The sequence below is a fragment of the Tursiops truncatus genome, chromosome 18, assembly GCF_011762595.2.
Source record: "Tursiops truncatus isolate mTurTru1 chromosome 18, mTurTru1.mat.Y, whole genome shotgun sequence".
Classification (NCBI taxonomy): domain Eukaryota; kingdom Metazoa; phylum Chordata; class Mammalia; order Artiodactyla; family Delphinidae; genus Tursiops; species Tursiops truncatus.
This window is the reverse complement of record NC_047051.1, coordinates 46,078,760-46,095,793: the sequence shown is the minus strand read 5'-3', so window position 1 is coordinate 46,095,793 and position 17,034 is coordinate 46,078,760. Positions and strand designations below refer to the sequence as shown.

Sequence of the window (17,034 nt, the reverse complement as noted above, 5' to 3'; positions counted from 1 at the left end):
ACCCCGCTCGCCATAACTAGAGAAAGCCCACGCACAGCAACAAAGACCCAACACAGCCAAAAATAAATAAACAAATAAATTTATTTTAAAAAATTAGAAAGAGAAAATGAAGGTCTGGAAATTTAAAGAAAAGGCAAGGGTTGTAGTGGTATTAAGAACTGAGCTAGACACTATGGAGAACAGTATGCAGGTTCCTTAAAAAACTAAAAATAGAATTACTGTAAGACCCAGGAATCCTACTACTGGGCATATACCCAGAGAAAACCATAATTCAAAAAGACACATGCACCCCAATGTTCATTGCAGCACTATTTACAACAGCCAGGTCATGAAAGCAACCTAAATGCCCATCGGTAGATGAATGGATAAAGAAGATGTGGTACATATATACAATGGAATATTACTCAGCCATAAAAAGGAACGAAATTGGGTCATTTGTAGAGGCATGGATGGATCTAGAGACTGTCATACAGAGTGAAGTAAGTCAGAAAGAGAAAAACAAATATCATATATTAACGCATATATGTGGAACCTAGAAAAATGGTACAGATGAACCACTTTGCAGGGCAGAAATAGAGACACAGATGTAGAGAACAAACGTATGGACACCAAGGGGGGAAAGCAGCGGCGGGGGGTGGTGCTGTGATGAATTGGGTGATTGGGATTGACATGTATACACTGATGTGTATAAAATGGATGACTAATAAGAACCTGCTGTATAAAAAATTAAAATAAAATTCAAAAAAACCCCCCCAAACAAAAATGAGCTAGAATAGATTCTGTGATACTAAAAAGCAAAAAAAAAAACCATTGATTTTTAATATATTAAAAAAGTTACATCACTGTATCTCATCTGTGCCCAAATTCATCAAATAAACATTTAGAGCTTAAATTCAAGGCACAGTGCTAAATACTGAGGACCAAAAAAAGCTTAAGAAATAGTTCTTGCCTTCAAGGAAATGGACAAGTAAGCAATTATTATAAAATATGGTAAGCAGAATTAGAGATATAGAGTACAGAGTACATAAATTACTATGGTAGAACAGATAGAACTTTCTGGAAGGAGTGGCATCTGAATTAGAAAATTCACAAATGTCATCTAAAAAGATTTCATACCACAGTCTAATCCTGAGCTTTATTAATGGTAGGATATGATAGAAAGAACTACGTTTTTTTAAAGGAGTAATTCATATCTAGAAAGGAAAGGAAAGGAAGAGGGGAAAAAAATAGGGATTTGGAGGGAGGAAGACTTCCTCAATTTCCTCATCACTGCATTTTCTATTTTTAAAATTAGCTCCAAATTTTCCTGCTTCTGTGCCTTTGTCCACACCATAACTTTAACTTGGATAATCAATCAGTATTCCTTTATATTAAAATATGTACATATAACAAACAGCGTTGACTGAACTAAACTATAAAATGCTTTTCGATTAATAACTAGAGGTGAAAATAAAACAGACATTCTCTTCTAGCATTTTGGAAAGAAACAAATTACGCTACAAATTTAGTTTTAATGAATTATAAGCGCATCTGGATTTAGGATGCGTGCCTGAGAAAGGCCGTTTTCACAAATCTTTGTTGCAGAAAGTCGTATTTTAGATGTATCCAAACGAAATAAAAGGGAAGGATGAGATTAGGGTTTTTAGGCCAACAGTAGATTTACAAGTGCATATTATTATCAGAGGCTTTTTCTGTTCTCTCACACTCAACTAATAGCCTATGATACTGTAAACTTTCAAAGAACACAGTGATTAGATAGATTCTTTTTTCATATCTACCAGGATAATCAGTGATTTGCGCATCAGTGGTGCTTCACTAGGAGGCGGGGGTGATGTGCGACCCTGAGGGACAGAGAGGGTTCTGACTGTCACAACTCGGGCTGGGGGTGCGGGTGCTACTGTCATCTAGTGGTAGAGGCCAGAGATGCTGACAAACATCCCACAAGGCAAAGAACTGCCCCACTCCTGTCCTGAATAAAGAATTGTCCAGCCTCTATGTCAACAGTGGTTGAGAAAATCTGATACATGAAAATATACTTCTTTCTTTTTCTTTTCTTTCTCTTCCACCCCTCTTCTTTCTTTTAAATTGTAACTCTTGAATGACAAATGGAGCATATTTTATGCCAAGAAAAAGAGAAAATGCTACTGATTTTTTCTTACAGACTAGATATTTGGTCCATACTGCATCTGTTTTGACCAAAGTAACAAGACAGTTTCCACCAAATTTTTACTTGACCAATGGAATAACGGACTTTGTACCAGATTGTATTGGTTAATAATAATATGAAATATAAGAAAAAACAGAGCCCAAAGAAAGAATCAGCAATTCATATCCACTTACATGATATCTGACCACCATTATTGGGCATATAAAATGCCTTCTAGTAGACTTCACAGATGACTATTAATTTAAAAATTGTAAGGTGTCTTGGTATTTGTGTTATGACATTTAAATTCAAAATTTATATAGTTAGAAAAATACTCACCAATATAACTAATCAAAATATTTATAAGCCACATATTTAAAATGCCTTAAAGAATTACGAAAGCTTCAATATTTAAATCATAGTAGAGTATACAATATTTATTTTGTAACAAAATAGATAAAACCAAATATTTGCACTTTATGTAGTTTGATTATTATGATAATTTGTTAATTTAACATTCAGTTAAAATAAACTTTAAATTAGCTATTTAAAAAATGTCAAGTACGTGATTAAGATAAATTTTGTTCATCAGAAAAAGACCTTCAGGAGTAAATAATGATAGAGCAAATCTGTCCAAAACACTACGTCTTCATTTTTTGTGTCTTAGACCACTCAGGTGCTTCTTTTTTGGTCTGTAAAAAAAAAAGGAAAAAAAAAAAAAAAGAAGAAGAAGAAAAGAAAATTATGTAAAATGCTTATAAGGAGGAGAAGAGAAACAATTCAAATAACTAAGTACCTATATACATTGGGGATTTTTATGTAAAATTATAGTAAATAATTGCTTTTTGTAATTCAGAAAGAGACTTAAGGGCAAAGATTTTGTCTTTTGTCAGAAATAATCTCCCACCTGGTATGTCGATTAAAATAAATACACAGCTGTGTTTTCTGGCTTAAATCCGATATTTAATATATTCTACAGAGGCGAATATTTTATGAATTGATTCTATTTTCAAATAAAATTATAAAAAAATCAAGGGCACAGCTTCTTTTTAGTTGTCTTATCTATCTACATACAGATACTCATTCACTCAATAGATATTTAGTAAAGAATTTCTAGATCCAAATCATTGTGCTTTGGGTATTCTGCATTGCTAAGTATTTACCAGAGTACTTCTTGGGTTTACTGCTCAATCATTTCAATGTAAAAGAGCCTGGCTATACAGAGTAGTAACAAAAGAGCAGGGAAGGTGGTCTGTGATAGAGCACTTAGAACTCCCTATATAAGATACTGATGCCAATCAAAACATCTTATTTTATATAATATAATAAATCAAACATGCAATTACTCCTTTCCCACTTATATCTCCTTAAAACTATGAAGAACCACATTCCTAAATATATATACATTGGCATATAGATAAGTAAGATAAGTTATGACAATTTTATCTTTTTCATATGCCATAGCTGATGCACAAAATGTTAGAAGTGACATCAATGGTCAGCTCCTCTTGCCCTTAGCCATGCCCTTGGGCAGCTTCAATTACCACCAAATATACCAGTAGACCCTCCACCTCCTTCCTCCAGCCCCATCTGTATAACCATAGCTCTAACTTGAGCTACAAATACTTTTACATGATGCCTAAAGGCAAGTAAAATTCAGTATGTCAAAATGAACTCCCCCAATCGCCATATTCTCTGTCTTGGTGAATGGTACCATATTTTGTTCAGTCATCTAAAACAGAAATGACTAATTCCTCTTCATCTTAGATTTCTCCTTTTTTTTTTCCACTTGCTACGTTCATTCTAAACAGTCCCTAACATTTGTAGAAATATCTTTTAAACTCCTTATTCTGCTTCTATCTTGACCCCAAAAGGTTTACCTTGGGCCCTCATCATTTCTGGGCTTCACTCCCGCAAGAATTTCCTAATTCTGATTTGGCTTTTTCTTCTATTATGTTCATCACCCACAATCCCTCCAAGCTTATCTTTCTAAAATGCAAATCTGCATTAAAACACTTTAGTAGTTTTTCTTTAATAGAAAGTCCAAAGTTATTAGTATTAAAGGTGAAAGAAGCTTCCAGGGTAAAATAAGGAAATCATAGGGAAAAGCCAGGTGCTGTCTTCCAAGAGAATTCAAAGGTGACAGGGCCTAACCAAATCCAAAAGAAACCAGAGTACAAACCAGAATGCTAGCTGATCTGCCAGGGGAGGGGTAAGTTCCATTTTGAGAAACTGTGATCTTCACTAGGTCATAATGTAAACTGGTTTTCTTAACTGTGGCTCGTGGACAAAAAAATATGAAAGCAACTTCTACAGATCCAAGCAAAAGGCACAGGATTTGTATATCTGCATTTTCTCAATCAACTGATACTAAAAGTTCTTTTACTACTATGTATGTATGTATGTACAGTAGAAGGTAAATAAAACTTTTGATATTAAAAGGGAATCTTAAGACTCATAAAGGACAGTACAAGCATTTTAATGGTAGACTGTCCTTCCTGACTACTTCAGTCTGTGTCTGGTCCATTGCAGACCATCCGCCCTCCATCCCCTCCTCCCAGTAACTTCTTTCTTCAGATGTATTAATGAAGTAGCTTTGCCACAGTCGAGTGTACCTCTGTCCTAGGGATTAACTGCTTTCTCACTTCATAAATTGACTTTTCAGTTTTTTGGTCATAGCCATTTAAAATTAGTTTCACAGCTTGTCCCATAGGTCTAATGTATATTCCTTATTCCTAGGTTATTTGGGGGGAACTTCACTATCATTGTCATGTCCAAGCTACATTTAATTTAGAAGATAGGGCCCTGTAGGATCTGGTCCAGGCCTACTTCTCTAACCCTATCTCTTGACACTCTACTACATGAACTAAATTACTTGTTGTTGAGATTAGTTTTATAGTAATTTATTGAACACCTACTATGTACCAGGTCTTTGTGTTAGGTTGTACGGCTATAAAAATGAGTAAGACCCTATGACAGAGCCTGGTGGTTGCCTAGATTACATCTATTTTCCCCCTTTCAATAACAGAACTCTGATGTCATTATGAGAGTAATGGGCTCATCCAGTGAAAAACTACATTTATCAGCCTCCCTTGCTGCTAGGTGTGGACGAGTGACTAAATTCTGACCAATGGAATACAAATAGAAGATGTTGGGTAGAACTTATAGAAAAATGCCTTTAGAATAGGAGATGGTATTTCCCCCCATTTCCTCTTACTTCCTGCTTGGAATGCAGATGTGATGGCTTAGGCTACAGCAGCTATATTGTGATTCTGAGGACAGAGGCCACACACCAAGGATGGTTTGAAGAGAAAGGCAGAAGAAACCTAGGTCCTTGATGACTTCAAAGGGCCACATACTAGCCCTGAAAAGCTTATCTTCAGGCTTTTATCTGAGAATCAGAACAATCTACTTAAGTCACTGAACTAGCAGTGGAACGTAATTCCTAGACACTGACTCTAATCCTTAAGTAAGTTATAGCATTTGTTTCATGTTGTATTTTCTGCACACAGGAAAAGTGTCTGGCATGCAGTAGGTGCTCAATGACATGCTTCTTTTGTTGTTGATTTTTTTTTTTTTTTTTTTTGTAGCTGGAGCACAGTACAGAATAATGGGTTAAAGTACAGGCTCTGGAATAAAACAGGCTCCAGCCATTTATTTGTAAACTCGGGCAAGTTGATGACCAGTTACTTCACAATAATATGAGGAGAATAAAAAATAACGGTGATGGATATTCTGGGTACCCTCAGACCTGCTGTGCCTCAGGATGCTGTCAGTGGTGGCTTATGGTTTCTGATTAGGTTCAGTTAATGAGCTGCAAAGTGGGCTTGTAGGTCAGAGGAGAAACAAGTTGGGATATCTATTCTTCAGCTCCTTCTTTGCCTGGCCATAGTTTGGTAGTAGTAAATTCTCCTATGGAAGACCAAAGTTTCCTACGAAGGTTCTAATTCCTCTCCTTGCCCCTTGAGACCTAGGAGTGTTTATAACTTTGCATAGTTACTAAGCCTAAAATGTTCATTATCGCCTGTTGGTTTCTACCTCCTTGTTTCTCCTATAGAGGTGTTTCTCACTCCCTCCAATTTATCCCTCCATCTGCCTCGTCTTTCTCCTCCACCACCACCTTTGCTACCTTCTTAATTTCTGTCTGAATTGATATCAAAGTCTGTTGGCTCTTTCTTTCCATTCCTCTAGTTCATCTTTCACTGTTGCTGTCCAGGTCTGAAAATACAAACGTGACCCTCACAGTATTTTTTACTTGCTTCCTATTTGGTATTTATCACACATGTTATATGACACACGGTTTCCATGATCAGACTCTGAGGCACTCTAGAGCAGGGGCCCTGGGCATGGAATAAGGCTTGAATAAATGAATAGCTTCAAAAGAATGTGCCACAGACTCAAAAGACAATTCCATAAGAGGTACTGCAAAATGCTTTGAGATATAGCGTGGAAGAACCTTGAGGATGTTACGCTAAGTGAAATAAGCCAGTCACAAAAAGACAAATATGGTATGATGCCACCTATGAGGTATACAAAACAGTCAATTTCATAGCAATTCAAAGTAGAGTGGTGGGTTGCCAGGGGCTACAGAGGTGGGGGTGGGGAAGAAGGGAGGCATTGCTCGATGGATACAGAGTTCCAGTTTGCAAGATGAAAAAGTTCTGAAGACCTGTCTCACAACAATATGAATACACTTAATACTACTAAACTGTACACTTAAAAATGGGTAAAATGGTAAACTGTATATGTTTTTTATCACAATAAAAAACAAACAAAAATACCAAGAGCTTTTTAAAAAAATGTTTTGAAAAAATGCAGCAATACTGAAAAAGTGTATTGTTTCCAATGTGAGCTACCTGGACTTCGCTGTTAAAGAAAGTTACATATTTTATTAGATATTTTACATTCTAAAATAGAAAAAACAAAGAGAGTAGTAGGACCTCATTTCCTACATATTTAATAGCAAAGCAAGTTTCCATCGGAATCTATTTTTACCTGGGTATACTGCCATTTAAAATTTCCTTAGTTTTAAGATAATGATGAGATCTTGCAAAATTCAGCTGCTCAAAAACCTTGAGCATTTGGTTTTACTTCTTTCGGGCCTTTATTTAAGCGCCGTCTTCGCAGAGAGGCCATCCCTCCCTATTCTTCACCCATCGACTGCCCTGTTTTATTTTTTCTCCATAGCATTTGTCATTTTTTTCACTTTCTCTACAATTTATTTTTTGGTTTGTTTGTTGCTTTACAGTCTAATCTCCAAAAAAGAATGTAAGTTTCGTGGAGGCAGGAAGTTTTATGCCTTTATTGCCTCTAACAGTGCTTGGCACAAAGGAGGTGCTCAATAAACATTTCGTTTTTTTGTTTTTTTGGTGGCCATGCCATGCGGCTTGCAGGATCTTAGTTCCCCAACTAGGGATTGAACCTAGCACACCACAGTGAAAGTGCCGAGTCCTAACCACTGGACTGCCAGGGAACTCCCAATAAACTTACGCGGGCCTCTCACTGCTGTGGCCTCTCCCGTTGCGGAGCACAGGCTCCGGACGCGCAGGCTCAGCGGCCATGGCTCACGGGCTCAGCCGCTCCGCGGCATGTGGGATCTTCCCAGACGGGGGCACAAACCCGCGTCCCCTGCATCGGCAGGCAGACTCTCAACCACTGTGCCACCAGGGAAGCCCCCCAATAAACTTTTTAAATGAATGAATGAATGTTGTTTGGGTTTACTATTACAGATGCCTCTCAGTTCAATTTAAATCTGGACATAAAGCCTCATGAGTGTCTATATTCAAGAGTTGCCCCTATGTAATGTGAAAGAAAACGCCACTACAGTAATGTAATAATATGGCTCCAACTAATCAGGTAACACTGCCCTTTATAAGCATAGTGGGCAGTATTTATGATTCTAAGTAACACTGCAACTATTGAGTGGAAAGGAAAATAAGCAGTAAGATATGAAAATAGCATATTCTGTTGTATGAACTCAAGATATGTTCAATCTTTCTATTGGTAAAGTTCTGTTCTCAGTCACATTACGGTCTGAAACTCAGGTTACCTGCAAGTACATTAGGATAGAATAGGCCAACTTCTCATCTACATCAGTATCTATGTCTAAACACTACCAAAATTCAAACAAATTTCATGGAGATAATAATGATTCTGGAAAGTTGATTTCTGATTCTCGTGAGACATACGTTCTTCATTTCTAGATATTTTGTCAGTAAGGTACTATCCATTAGTGACGGCCCGAAGTTCCAGCCACTGGAAGTTTCTAAGCCTTTACAACTCCTGATTAGTACTGAGCAACTAGCATTAAGATAGAGCACAGAATGGCAAACTATGATCCACGGTCTGTTTTTGTATGGATTGCCTGCTAAGAATGGATTTAACATTTTTAAAGAAAGGTAAAACCAAACAGAATATGCATTAAGATGGTATGTGCCTCATAAAGCCTAGAATATTTACTGTCTTGCCCTTTAAGGAAAAATTTGCCATCTCCTGATAGATGACTGTTAAATAAAGTGGGCACAAAAATTCAGATTAACAGTTAACTGCTTTTTATTTTGGTAATTCCACTTCTTTACCTATTTAAACAGTAGTGTTTCTTTTATGTTACTATCTTAAAGTTATTTACCCTTTCTACCCATAAGATGGTGCTTTGGGTAACAAATTTTGTTGTGCCTATTTAGTTTTTTTTTGGCCACGCTGTATGGCATGTGGGATCTTAGCTCCCCGACCAGGGGGTCGAACCCATGCCCACTGTATTGGGAGCGTGGAGTCTTAACCACTGGACCAACAAGGAAGTCCCATGTCTATGCAGTTATTAACAGAGTTAATATTTTAACTGAAGAGGGCCCTATTTTCTGACTATTTCACACTTCTGTTTTTTTTGTTTTGAATTTAAGACTTTCATAGGTTCCATGGTATGAAACCCTTTTCATAATATATTTTTCATACACACACACACACACACACACACACACACACACACACACACACACACACATGACGTGATGTTAGACATACAAATTACTTAAAAGTGAGCGTTTATATTGGGAACATTGCTTTAATTTTTATGTGCTGGTTTAGATTAATTATATTTGTAATTGTATAAAGAAACAGCACAAATTAGTGATGTTAACAGGCCCTGAAGTAAATTGTATTCCAGATGTAGGAAAGAGCTCAGAGGGCTGTGATAAAAACAAATGACAGGATTAACTGTAAAGCAACCAGAAGTAATTTACTGTTCCAGTGTGATTTGGGAGATAAATAACTGATAAGATGGGTACTTTTGTGTCATCCATAAGCAGGCAACTAAAACATTAATCTATAACTTGGGGATTATAACATATTGAGAAAGAATGCTGACTGATAAATGCAGACATAATAAGCCTGGTGGATTATTCCTGGAATCTAGAAAAAGAGCTAGAAATTAAGAATCTATTAGTGTTCAACCAGCGCCACTTCTCTAAAGAAAAGAAATACTATGTCTAGTAGATATAATTACTTGTTTTAAAAAAAAAAACGATATAAGCTAGGAATTGAGGAAATAAATATTTATGATTCCTCAGAGGCAGGGCCCAACTAAAATGTGTCTAAGAGAGCTGACCCAGCTTTCCTACCAACAAAGTGACAAAAAGAGAAACTGCCCCAGATCATTCAGCCCTCACGGCCCTACTTCCACGCTCACAAAAAAATTCCTTATTTCTAATTTCGCTTAGAGCTATATTACACCGGGAAGAGGCTGCAATTAGTATTCCTGAGACTCGAAATTGAAAAATTATTTTTAAAAATGTAAATGTACATAGCTAGCTATCTTGAGGTCTGAGCATGTTCTGGTCAGATAAATCTAGATTCAGCATGAAAAAGTGAGAACAGGGACTTCCTTGGTGGTCCAGTGGTTAAGAATCTGCCTTCCAATGTAGGGGATGTGGGTTTGATCCCTGGTCGGGGAACTAAGATTCCACATGCCGTGGGGCAACTAAACCTGCGTGCTCTGGAGCCCGTGCGCCACAACTAGAGAGAAGCCCGGGCGTTGCAACGAAGATCCCGCGTGTCGCAACTAAGACCCGATGCAGCCAAATAAATAAATAAATATTCAAAAAAAAAAAAAGAAGAAGAAAAGAGAAAGTGAGACCAGAGCTTCAAAACAAATATGACAAAGCATTAGAGGTATGAAGAGCAATTGCTTCCCTCAGCTCCTAGACATGGCTGGAGCCCCTTCAATCTACCAGCAAAGTTCATTTACCCGGTGTGCCATACAAATGCTATACTTTTCTATGTGTGTTATAATGTGAAAAATGTGGGGTGGCACAGAGTTAGGACGTGCTCTGTGGTAATGCTATCCCAGGGCGGCACCCTGTGTCTTAAGACATCCAATGAGTTGTATTCATTATATTAAGTATATTACAAATAACTGCTAAATTCCATTTTAATGAAGTTATAAACTTTTCTTTATGAATAATGAGAAACACTGCTTTTTATAACCTATCAATTTAAATTTAAAATTTTTTTTGGTAAAGTACACATAACATAAAATTTACCATCTTAACCATTTCTAAGTGTACAGTTCAGTGGCATAGGGTATGTTCACATTGCTATGCTACCATCACCACCATCCATCCACAGAAGTCTTTTCATCTTGTATAATTGAAAATCTGCACACATTAGACAATAACTCCTCATTCCCCCTGGTCCCTGGTAACCACCATCCTAATTCCCGCCTCTTTGAATTTGACTACTCCAGGTATATCCTATCCACTGTATTTTCCTTTTCTCCTAAGGAAAAGTGTTCAGTGGTGAAATGACTGAAGTCAGGCATAAGAATGTAGTAAGAGAGGAATGAAGTCTAGATTATTAAACATCCTAGTTTTGAATAATGAAAAGGAACACAAATTAGAAAATGTTTTGTGAATATTATACTCTTTGCCCTTGGAATTTCTCACTCTTTAACCCTTATTGTCCTTGTCAAATCAAGGTCAACCTCAAATACTTTCTTTTCCTGGAGTCCATCAACATCACATTCTCTCTTCTTTCTTTGAATTTCCATAGCAGTTTATACTTCCTTTAAAGTAGTTTGTATTTCCTTCCAAGACCATGGTCTTGGAAGTTGCTGCTTTCACTCTCCCTGGAGTTTATTTAGTTCAACACTGAAGTTCCCCACACAGTTTAGAGTTTCAATGGCTAAGAAGATAACTAAACTGGGGAGGCAAATAACTGTTGTTGTTTTTTTTTAATGCTGTGTTACCAGATATTTATTGAGTACCTGCTTTGATCATGTGCTATGTAAGGCAATGGGAACACAGCTTCTATCCTCAAAGCACTTACATTCTGTGGTTCAATTTCGTCTTTGTTGGTGCATCGAATGCCTGAAAAACAATTCTCCCACATCTGTGATTTCAACAGTCAGAGCTTTTCTATAAAATACACCTTTTGGGGTTTTCTTATGTAAATATCACATGAGCACTGCAAAACGTTCACATGATTATACAAATATGTAAAGAAAAATGTCTCAAGCTTTTATTTCTCCCCTTCCTCCTCTGTAACGTAACACAGCTCTACGTTCACCCCACTGCCCATTTAACAGGGGCTTTGTGTGTCTTCCTCATATTTTCAGTGCACATATAAACACACATCCATCGATCCATCTCTCTATCATTGAATTGAATATCAGGGAAAAATACCAACAGCAGATAATATCAGCCAAAAGATCTGGAAGTAAATTAGAAATGTTTCCATTTTAGCTATAAAACCATAAGATTATGTAATGATTAGATCTTATTTTCAAATATTTGCACCATAAATTCCTTATTGACAAGATGAGAGAAAAATGTAAGAAAAGCACTATTATGGAAAATTGAAAATACTGAAAATAATAACCGTAAAAATTAGGATGCCTTAAGAGAATCATGGATGTTAGTATAAAAGAAGTCCAGCCCTCATTTCATGTAATCTCCCTCCTGATTTTATAGATAAGACCCAGTTCAGGGCATTTAAATGACTTGCCCCAGGTGACCTAGTCGGTTCCCATTCCTAATTCTGCAGTATTAGCACACAGTCTTGATCTGACTGGTTTACAGCACGATATGTGAGTTTTCATTAGGATGTAGCTGAGATCATACCTTTTTTGAAAAATTTTCTCTTGTATACAAAAGATAGTTTATTATAGAAAAAAAAAGAAAATACAGGTAAGCATAAAGAAGGAAATAAAAACTACCCAATTAATACTTCATATTTCAAATCTTCTTCATTTTCTTTTCATTGCAGAACCTTATCTCGAGATACTGGAGAAATCTGTTACTTATGTACTGGTGGCAGGATTTCAGAATATCAGAATCAGGTTATCAAGCTAAAGTCAGAAATGTAGGAGGTCAGGGTCAGAAGGAATAGTTCATTGCTTGGAACAGAGAAGGGTCAGAAAAGCAGATCAGGGAAGTGTGATAGGCTTTAAGTATGTGGCTGTATCTTGCGGTTTTCCACCAATCCTACGTTTTCCATTAGCATCTATGTATTCAGTCTGCTCTCTTCTTGTAGATTATAATATAATAATAGACACATCACACTGTCTGTCGCAATCTTAGCCGACTTTCTCAGGGAAACTTGCCTAGCCATGGCCCTTCTGAATAAATAGCCCTAGGCAACTTTCTTTGGTACCCTGTGACCCCCTGGTCACAGGTAAGGTCAGCCATTCAGTAGGCTGGCTAATCTTAACTAGTCTTGCCACAAGGGGTATCTGCCAACAAGGAGAAGCTGGGCCAATTAAACTTGCTTTTGGAAAATACAGGAAGAACTAGGTTATAAGAGAGGAGATTAGGGAAAGGATGCATAGAAATACGTCTCAAGACAAGGGGCTGTGAGCAAGTTGATGAGGAACTGGAAAACATGAGTAAGCAGACACCAGGAGAGAAACATAGGGAAGCTGAAGTACCACTAGAGGAAAAGACCTATGCACTCAGTTGTGGAAATCCATAGAGCTGCCTTGTACCCAGGCTGGTCAATCTCGATTTCCTGTGTTCTCCACCCTGTTAGCTCAGCCTGTATTGCTACGAGGATCCTTATGATAATTATCCCTTATTTCATTTAGACTGTAACTCTGTCATTTTTTTTAAAAAAGGAGGTTGAACTACGTAATCACCAAGCAAGCTCTCACATCCCAGTGATCTTGAGTAGCATGTTCTGAATGTATAATGAAATAGCTTAGATCAGAAGTTCCCATACTTGACTGATTATTATAATCATCTAGGGAGTTAAAAAAAAATTAAGATTCTGGGGACTCACTGAATCAGAATATCGTACAGAAAATCTTTCTGGTTTTGAGTCTCTATGTTCAGATGGTAGAAATGTTTCTTCTGAGAAATTAAGGTATGGAGGGGAAACCATGTCGAAGTAAAGTGAACTATTTAATGAGGTTACTCCTATTTCGATTCTGTTGCCTTTGGATTCTTATTACTTGTTAAAACATCATTTTCAATATTTCCTAATTTATTTTCTATTTTAATCCAAATTTTTCTAATTTCTTGTTCTTCGACTAATTTCCATGCACATACATTTTTACCTAATAATGCATTTCAGTTTTTCAGTTTATGTTAATACGATTGGTTTTATACTTTATAAGAAAACTCAAAGCAAAATATATTATTTTACAAATAAGAGGGAGTGGGTGATATTTTGTATCCCTTTTATTCTTATGCAAATTTAAAATGACAAAAACAGGCAATTCTGGTTGGCATTTTCCCTGCCGAGGGCCCAGGGTGCAATCCCTGGGCTGGGACTAAGATCCTGCAAGCCACAAGGCACGGCAAAACAACAACAAACAAACAAACTTCTTTATGCTTATCTGTATTTTTCTTTTTTTTCTACAGTAAACTTTCTTTTATATACAAGAGAAAAATTTTCAAACGAGGTATGACCTCAGTCAGCTACATCCTACTGAAAACTGAGAGATCGTGCTGTAAACGAGTCAAATCAAGACTGTCTTTCTGATTCATTTATGAGTCGTCCCTGGAGACTGGAGGAGGACAGTGCTAGAGTAATGCTAATTCCTAGGCAAGTCTGATATGTTAACTAGAAATATAAACCCCAACTATCAACTGTTAAGATAGGTAACATATACATTCAGAAAAAGGATAAATACAGACCTTTTAAAGTTAGTTTGAAACCACTATGAGAGGAAAGAAATTTAAGTAAAATATATTTAGTAAAAATAAGAGACACTAACATTCTAAGTTAATTTTTATTGTACTTACAAAGAGTGTTGGTTTGGGTATAAATATATTGTCTTCATGTTCTCTAGGCACATTCAAAGTCTTTGATTTCTGATTTCCTGTCACAGTTTTGGATTCCATTTTAGTAAAAAGCAAGTTGTCCTCAGAACGCTTACTATGCATATTAATGATAATCTGTTTCATTGCTGCCAATTCCTGTTGTGTATGAAAATAGAAGATGGAAGTATGATTTTAACAAGCAGACTCATAATGTTGATGTTAAAGTATTTATTTTTATTCTTGAAGTAGAAAAAACATTTGAAGCAATTACTACATTATATAAATGAGGAAAGTTGTGAAAAAACAACATATTAATATTCAATAATTATGCACATGAATCTCATAGTCATTAAATGATAAATATATCATTCCAAAGGGGAAAGGGGGTAGGGATAAATTAGGAGCATGGGTTTAACAGACATATACTATTATACATAAAAGAGATAAACAACAAGGATTTACTGAACAGAATAAAGAAATATATTCATCATCTTGGAAAATAATCTGAAAAAACATATGTATAAATGATTCACTTTGCTGTACACTTGAAACTAACATGGTATTGTCAACTATACTTCAATTAAAAAAAGTATTATTCTGTAGCCTAGTGGTTCCCCAATTTTTCTGCACATTGTAATCACCTGTGGAGCTTCTAAAACAACTGATGCCTGTGTCCCACCCCCAGAGACTGTGAGATAATTGGGCTGGGGTGTGGCCTCAGCTCTGAAATTTTTTAAAGATCCCCAGGTGATTCTAACAAATTTGGGAACCACTGGCATAGCTACTTTCCCCCATAGTTTCTCTACACATGCTTGATAAGCACATTATTTAGACACTTAACTTCTCTTCTGCCTCTTAAACTATTCTATTTCCTTTTGAAGTCTTACATGAAGATGCAAGTGAAAAAGAGTCCAAAAATTTTTTTCTTGCCTATTAATCAGCAGTTCAAACAGTAAGTTTGACATAGCTTCAGGATTTCTTTAACCATGTTATTCCCAGACTCACAGACATGGAAAACAAACTTAAGGTTACCAAAAGGGAAAGGAGGCGGGGAGGGATAAATTGGGAATTTGGGCTTAACAGATACAGACTACTATATATAAAATAGATTAACAACAAGGACCGACTGTATACCACAGGGAACTGTCTTCAGTATCTTGTAATAAACTGTAAGGGAAAAGAGTCTGAAAAAGAATACATATATATAAAAAACTGAATCACTTTGCTCTACACCTGAAACATTGAAAATCAACTAGACTTCAGTAAAAACAAAACAAAACATATTATTCCCTCTTCTTTTACAAATGAAAACCTGAGTTAGCTTTATCAGTCGTTGTTTGAACTAAGAATTCATTACACTGAACTTCTTGAAGAACCCGGATCAAAATTTCCACTCATTCCCTCTTCCAAGTCTTTTTTGTCTTTTATTTTCCCCCATAGTCAAACCTTTAGCACCAAACACTAACTAGTGGATATTTATGCTTAATTACTAAATTGATTCAATCAAACACAAGAATATGGAGAGAGGGCGGACTGAACTCTCCTTTACCTTATTATCTGTACAACAGTGGTAGGCTGTGTTGGTGGTAATTTTTTCCTATTATTTTATTGCATCTTCATGCCAAGACACAAAAGTTAGGGCGACAGAAAGATGTTCTGCTCCCTTCTACTAATCTGTTTATAGACATCAGCTCTGTGTCAGAGCAAGTTCCTACAGGCCTTTTTTTTTTTTCTGGCTGTCATTAGTTCTATTTAGAACCATCTAGCTTGAGTGGGTATTTTAAAACAGAGCTGTTGAGTTTAAGCCACAGAGTCTTAATAAACCTCAGGGCCGAGAGAGGAGCTGGAAGAAATGGTGCCAGAATCCACTTTCTCATTTCTGCAGGACTGAGGCTGGCTTGGCCAATGCACATGAGGATGTGTCTACCTTCAGAAACTGCCAATCTGATACACTTTTATTTGACCCTTTTGAGGACTCATTGCTTTTGAGATCGTTACTTCATTTACATGCTTCCCTTTAGTGAAGTATATACCACTGATTTAATGTTAAACATGTCTTGTGTTATGGTAGATTTCAGCTCCTTCTTTACTTACCACACGATAAGTAGAGGGGAGAGGGGAGATGACGGTCTCTCAGCCTATCAAAAAAACACTTTTTATCTGAAAGAACCTCTTTTTACTAGCCGTAACTTTTGTGCCTTGGCATGAAGAGAAAATAAAATAATAGGCAAAAATTTCCTCTATCACAACCTACCACTCTATTACAGATAAATAAGGTCAAGGGGATCATACCTCCTGGCAGAAGGGAAGGGAGGGAGAGCAAGGCTGAGGAGGAAGAAAAGGAAGGAGTTGGTGGGGTACCAGGCAGAGGGCTTTGGCTCCTGAGTGCCCAAGAGGAGGCCACAGTTTTGTTCTCTGGCTTCACCTGCTGCTCGTATAGGAACAGTTACAGGAACCAGATCACCCCTGATGCTGGTCAGGAGACAGAAGGGAAATTCACAGGTTTGCTTTATTTAGACTAGGATCACCCCAACTTAGCATGCTGTCACAGTACCACTTTTGTTCATCTGATAGTATTATACAATGTTAGTTTAGCATGGGTTTTTGAAATCTAAGTAAAGAACACTGAAA

At 36.8% G+C, this 17,034-nt stretch overlaps 1 protein-coding gene across 4 annotated transcripts in view; it reads right to left on the bottom strand.

Moving 5' to 3' along the window:
- Positions 1 to 2,331: 2,331 nt before the first annotated feature.
- Positions 2,332 to 17,034, bottom strand: part of PIBF1 (progesterone immunomodulatory binding factor 1) — a 212,929-nt gene continuing 198,226 nt past the window's right edge. For 2 of the 4 annotated variants that reach the window (XM_073795290.1, XM_073795292.1), the window contains 3 exons: positions 14,386 to 14,559; positions 11,468 to 11,508; positions 2,332 to 2,838 (listed from right to left, as the gene is read on the bottom strand). In XM_073795290.1, coding sequence (XP_073651391.1) covers positions 2,796 to 2,838; positions 11,468 to 11,508; positions 14,386 to 14,559 — 258 coding nt within the window. In that variant the 3' untranslated portion in view covers positions 2,332 to 2,795. Of the gene's footprint in view, positions 2,839 to 11,467; positions 11,509 to 14,385; positions 14,560 to 17,034 lie in introns of those variants that run through there. The other 2 variants (XM_073795291.1, XR_012327715.1) reach the window with 2 other exon arrangements.